General features: G+C 39.7%; 1 protein-coding gene across 1 annotated transcript in view; it reads right to left on the minus strand.

Moving 5' to 3' along the window:
* Positions 1-5767, minus strand: part of Zmat1 (zinc finger matrin-type 1) — a 38829-nt gene extending 33062 nt beyond the window's left edge. Inside the window, exon 1 of the mRNA XM_021153635.2 lies at positions 5485-5767. Coding sequence (XP_021009294.1) covers positions 5485-5548 — 64 coding nt within the window. The 5' untranslated portion in view covers positions 5549-5767. The remainder of the gene's footprint in view (positions 1-5484) is intronic.
* Positions 5768-6600: the final 833 nt, after the last annotated feature.

A 6600-nucleotide genomic window follows, 5' to 3' on the forward strand; every position in this document is an offset into this window, starting at 1 on the left:
ATTGGGGACTTTTTGGATAGCATTGGAAATGTAATTGAGGAAATTACCTAATTAAAAAAATAAATAAATAAATAAAAGAAAGAAAAATTCATCTACAAAATTGGATTGTGCCTTTTGCAAACAGCCAGGCTGTCATGTTAGAGTACAATAACTACCTTCTTAATCAAAAATAATGCAACTGTATGTGAAATCTAAATGAGTATATTTGAAACTTTCTCTGCATAGTCTGAGAAATTTATACTTACACAAAACTAGGTGATTCTAGATAAAACTGGCTATATATAATAAATCTTGTATTTCTCAAATGAATATTTGATTTTGTTGTAAAAAAATCAAATATTTTATCCTTAGAATAACCCAGTTTAGAAAATCACTTAGTATTAGGTATTTTAGTGCTTTGATGAATTGTGAGTTTGAGTCTAAATGATCTTGATGTAAAGAAGTACAGCATTGTAAAGAGCATATATATTCTGCTTTAATAGTGACAAAGTAGAGGAAAATCCCAAAAGAGTGAACTGCAGTACTATATACACAAATCTCATTGTTATTCACAGAAAACTCTGTGGAATATTATAGAGATAATCTTCCTCAAACTTCTTCATCAAATAGGATTTTTGGCAAGAGTTGACTTGACTTTTGTATTCCTTTAATAGCATCGTAATCATAGGGGAAAAAAATCAGCAGAGCATAGTCCTGGGGTAAAAGAAAATGAGGAGCCATGTTAAACTTGTTACACCATTTTAAACACTCTTTTCTCTCTAGTACCATATTCCATTTAAAGAAAACTCAGAAATTTCAGCTTTACTAGTCATGTGGATATGTGCATGTCAGCATGACAAGTGCTCATAGCTCTAGGGCTACTTTGCATCCTCAGTTTTAAGGTGATTAAAATAGCTTCTGGCTTATGAGTTTGACAGTTCTTGCAATTTTATGCAGGTCATCTCAATCAGTGCAGGTGTTTCCATGGTACCTCACCACTAACAAAATAAAATAGAATTTCACGATCGGGAAGAGGGCATTTATGATGAATATCTGTGCTGTCTTTCTGCATATTGAGTATTTGACCATTGTAAAGATAAGTGTTTGTAGCTAGGGAACTCGGGAGTCATGCTTTTAAAGCCAGAAATATAGTTAAAGCCCTGTATAATCTTAATTTTCTTGATCCCATGACAGCTGTTTTATATCAGAAAGCCACTACATATGTGCTACTCATTCAAACAGTTTAATACATGTGGATGAACGTGAAAGACTGTTTCAGATGGAAAATATTAAAGCTCTGTCTTAGCATGTATGAAATGTATAGGTAGGCTAAGAATATGGTTAGTGATTATTTTTACATACTGGTATAATTCAGGGCGCCCAAACACCAAATAAATGGCCATTCATCACACTCTAGACATCGCCAATGGGACAACTGTGGGAAATAGAATTTTAATCCTATTTACTAATTATTTTGGCAGAATATTGGACTCACAAAACTATACTTTTCCCACTTTATTTGTATTATAATTTTCCTATCAATACTACCAAGCTTTTTTCCTTTTTTTTTTTTTTAATTAGGCATCTGTGTGTACACTGGTGTATGTGCATGTGCATATGGAGGCCAGATGACCACCTTTGGTATCTTCCTCAGGAATGCCATCTATGTTCTCTGAGACATGGACTTACACTGACCTGGCACTCACCAATTAGGATAGACTGGCTGGCTAGTGAGCCTCAGTCATCCTCCCGCATCTGCCTTTCCAATGCTAAGATCCCAAGTATGCACCACCATCCACGGTTTTACACGGGTTCTGAGGGATAGAACTCAGATCCTTATGCTTTGGACACAAACACTTACCAAATTAGCTACGTCCGACGACAATTACTGAGTTCTTTGCATAGCTGTTTGAGAGTTATTTTTATTTTTATTTGTTTTTGTATGTATGTGCATAAATGTATGCCATGTGCATGCATTAGTGGGCATCAGATCCTCTGGAACTGGAGTTACAGACAGTAATCAGCTTCCTGATGTGGGTGCTGGGAACTGAAGTTGGATCCTCTGGAAGAACAGTAAGTGCCCTTAACCATTAAGTCATCTGCCCAAGCCCATTACAGATATTTCTAATTTATTTGTAGGTTCTTAGCACTAGCCAGAATGGTTCACACACACTGGCATGGCGTGATTACTTAGTAAATGAAGGAAAGACCATTAACTAGGTTTTCGGCTGGAGGACTTAGTAACATATGACCCAAAGTTATACTGAACAACAGGGAGACAAAGGAAAGTGTTTTTAATTGCTATGAGAAAGGTAATTGCCATGGGAACCAATTAACAACCAAACTGAACTCTACAATCTTTTCCGATCTAAAATACAGACTCAGAATTTTTTTAAAGGGAAAAGCAAATATACAAGGAAGGTTAACTACAGGTGTATGTAGCATCACTACTGGATCAGAATTCATTTTGTCATAAATAGCTTTGAAAAAGCTCACTTAATGAAATATGGAGCATCCTAAAAAGCCACCCAACTCCCCTTATCCTTTATGTGTATGTCTTTTTGCATATTATTCTCTTGGCATTTCTTTTGCTTGTTTTAAGTTTGTTGTTCAATATCCCAGTAGAATTTCTTGAAGATTTTTAACATTCCCTATATGACAATTTTATGTCTACTGCCATTGGCTCATCTTTGTGAATGTTGGCTACAAATTGTGACTGGGCCAGCAAATGCTTTTTCAAACCCATTTTAATGATTTTTATCGGGAGTAATCTTGTAGTAATGATGACCTTGGCATTAGTCTGACATATTTCAGAGCCACACCTTAATTAGAACTTAGAAAAAGTCAAAGTATATTGGCACACAACTAACCAAGACTTTTTCCTTGACTTTTGTACATTATAGCTAGAAAAATAGTGTTTTATAAATAAACAAAGTTCTGAGACCTAATGGTGTTTTGAATATTACAATGTGTTAAACATCTACCATTTTTTTAAGTGAAAATATAAGGGGTTTTTAGTTTGGACTTGGGAGTTAATGAAGAATACTTAACTAAAATGAAAGGACAGACAATCTGATATTACAGTTACATTTCTTTTTTTCCTATCCTAGTAAAATTTCTCAACAGTATTTCAACACAGATTTCACTTCTCAGTGAGTGTAAAGTGATAACTACCATCAAGGTTTCTTATGATTTATGAATTATTACTTTTGTATTCAGCCACCAAATTCCACCAAAAGAAGTAACAATGTAAACTCCAAAATCATCAAGCATATTTTCAGGTCAGAGGATAATCTCAAAGTTTGTCTTCTCCAAGTCCCTTGCTTCAGACATGGAAGCCCAAACCAAGGACATCTGGGACCAATTCAGGACCACAAAGTCCAGTAGTTTTATGAACATCATAATCTGTATTTACTGTGCCAGATTCCAGATATTGTTTGGACTTTATTAAATTATGTTCTTGTCTTCATTTTGTGTGAGTTTCATTTTGTGTGAGTACACATGTGCCACAGTGTGTGTGTGTGTGTGTGTGTGTGTGAGAGAGAGAGAGAGAGAGAGAGAGAGAGAGAGAGAGAGAGGTCAGAGGACAACATAGGAGTAAGTTCTGAAGCTTGGCGCGGGCTCCTTTTCCCTCTGTGCCATCACGGAGGTCCCTGAAATTCTTTCTCTTAGAATGCTTTTACTATTTGCGCATATTCAAAGACACTGTAACCAAAGCAGTTACACAGAGTGGTAAAAAGCCATTTTTATATAAAACATTGTTTCTAAAGTTTAGTATGAACTGGTCACCAGAGACAAAACTGTTCAATGCCTACAAAACAACTCTCACCTATTTGCTGGCTATGGACAGTTTGTTATCCAAGTAAAAGCTAGGAGTGGTGGTACAAACCTGTAGTCCCAGCATTCAGAAAGTGGAGACTGGAGGACCAGTTCACAGTGAATTTGAGGCAAGTGTAAAAGTACATGGGACCATGTTTCAAAATGAACAAAAAAAAAAAAAAAAGGAAAAAGGAAAAAAAAAACAACCACAAAGTCCCCTTGAAAATGTAAAAGCCCAGGAGTTTCCAAACAATGCTATAATTCATGGCTGATTGAAGACATTACTCTTTCAAAAATTGTCTTCAGTTAGCCTGTTACTAAAGCATGATCATATCACAGTGGAGGCCCAATTTCCGTATTTAGTAGATGGCATTAATATAATATGCCCATTGCAAATATTATAGGGGATTTAAAAAATTGTTTTGTAGTTCCACGAAGTGAAAGATGTGAAATATGTGAAATATTGTGGAATGGCACCACAAGGGTATATCATTTATAAATCGGAAAAATTATTTTATGAGGTTAATTTTAATGAGTGTCTTTATCCAAGAAAAAAGGAATCTAACCTGTTTCTTCTATTTTTACATTCACAATCTTTCACTTTGGATGTCCATGAACAAGATAAGGTAATCCAGAAAATATTTTTACAGTAATTATTAAATCTGAGCACTTCTGTAGCAGAATCCGTCTTAACCATTTAAGAACATCTCCCAAACTGCTTTCAACCACATTGCAATGGCAGATTTCACAGTCCAATAGTAGGCTGCTTACAGATACATAATAGCCTGTGTGAAAGGTCGCTTATATTCAAACAGTCAAGAGATAGCTCTCCATGTTTGGCATAGTAAGTGGTGGCAGGTACAACAGCACTTACTTGAACCCAAAGAAATGTTAAAGATGGGCCCTTAACCCTGTTTCACTAGGCCTTAACCTCAAATACCAAAGAAAATTCTCCAAATGATTTCTGAAATCTGTGCTTCTGCCAAACACTTTCTCTTCAGTACAGGCCTCATAGGAACCTATGACCTCACATCCAACAAATTCTACTTGAAAGCTCAAGTACACATGCTAAACTGCCCAAATTGCTAACTCTGTCGTCTCTCTGTAAATATCACACTGCGGAGTTTATTCCCTGAGTTTCTACACTGCAAGATGTTGAATCGCACCAGGGTGGGTGGGTTGGGGTTCCTGTTAAATTTCTGATAGTCCCTCTTTGCTCTCCCTTTCCTTTCCCTGGCTCTGGAGATCCACAGCACTTCTGCTCTGCCTCCTCTTCCCAAATTGCACATCAGCATCCTACTTCCCCCTAAAGCAGCTAGCTAAGACAAAAATGATGTTTATTATTATTTTTCCCTTCAAACTCCTGTCTTAAGAGTATCTGCCATTCCTTTGCTGGGGGGGGGGGGCTTTGGGGAAGGGGAGGTTAGGGATGCCCTTCACAGCTTCAGTCCTTCTGAGACCCTAGGGCCTAATTAGGGAGGGGGTGGGATGGGGTAGGGTGGGGTGGGACAGGTCCAAGCTCAGCGGAGCGGGGCGGGACGGGGCGGGGCGAGCTTGGCCTTTACTGCGCCACAGCAGGTGGGGGGTGGGGCGGTGTCGAACCGCGCCCAGTCCGGGTTCCGGGCCAGCTGCAGACTGGCGGCGAAGGCGAACAGGCCGCCTTCGCGTCCCGGGACGGGAACTCACCTTCTCTGAGGCAAGGGCAGGTGTCTACTTTAAAACTACTGTCCCCCCTCCCCGCCGCCGCCATAGTGGAGCCGCCAAAGCCGCCGCCGCCTTCTCCACAGCACCGGCAAGTGAGCAGGCAGGGGTGGAGGTGGCAGAGGAGGGAGGCACCAGCAAGGCCGCCGCCGCTGCCGCCGCGTTGGCGGCGGCGGAGGCGACAGCTTAGGGAACTTCCCGAGGGTGGGAAGACCTCGCCAGCTGAGCTACAGCTTTCGGCGACACCGCCGCCGCTGCCGCCGCCGTCGCAGCCTGGCGCGCACAATTACACTGGAGTCTGGATTCCGTTAGGCTTTTTTTTTTTTTTTTTAAGCACCGCCTTCGCCCAAGCTCCACCTCCCATCCTTTGCTTCCTCTTTGGCAACCCCAGCCTCGCTCTGGCTCCCCGCATCCTCCAATAGGAGAGCCATGCACCCGAACGATGCCTCCCCCTTCCCCCGTGGCTCTGCAGTACGGACCTCCCTCCGGAGAGGAAGAAAAGATGGCCAAGGGCGAAGGGCAAAAAGCGCGGGCTGTAAAAACAAATGTCCTTATACGGTGGGGACTGACGCATTAATCTAACAGCATTTAAAAAAAAAAAAAAAAAGTCAGGCTCAATCTTGATCCCACCTCCAAAAACTCTCCAAAAGACATTTTCCCCCCCTTTGAAATAAGCAGGATCTGGTCCTTCAGTCTAAATGGCCCCTTGAACAACCTTGGCCATCAAAATTACTGTAAATCTGGTGCACAGTGGAAGACCGGAACTATTACTCAGCGTTTAATTCTCCTCACTTTCCCCCAAACCCCTTAGAACTCCAATATTTTATGTTCAATTCCAAGCCTTTAAAACATACAAATTGTCACAGAGATGTATGCTTAAATACTGTTATTTTTGTTATAATAAAAAAATACACACTTAAAACCAGCTATTGCAAAACAATATTTTTTGTTTTGAAATTTTCATATAATTATGTAGTTAATGGAAATAATCTAATTGGCTGGCTTGTCGTGAAGCATTATTTGTATTTTCGAATTGCCCAATATTTCAGTTTATTGATCTCAAGCATTAAATTTTAGAGATTTTTGCAAAATGATTGCCTA

The sequence above is a fragment of the Mus caroli genome, chromosome X (genome assembly GCF_900094665.2).
Source record: "Mus caroli chromosome X, CAROLI_EIJ_v1.1, whole genome shotgun sequence".
Taxonomy (NCBI): domain Eukaryota; kingdom Metazoa; phylum Chordata; class Mammalia; order Rodentia; family Muridae; genus Mus; species Mus caroli.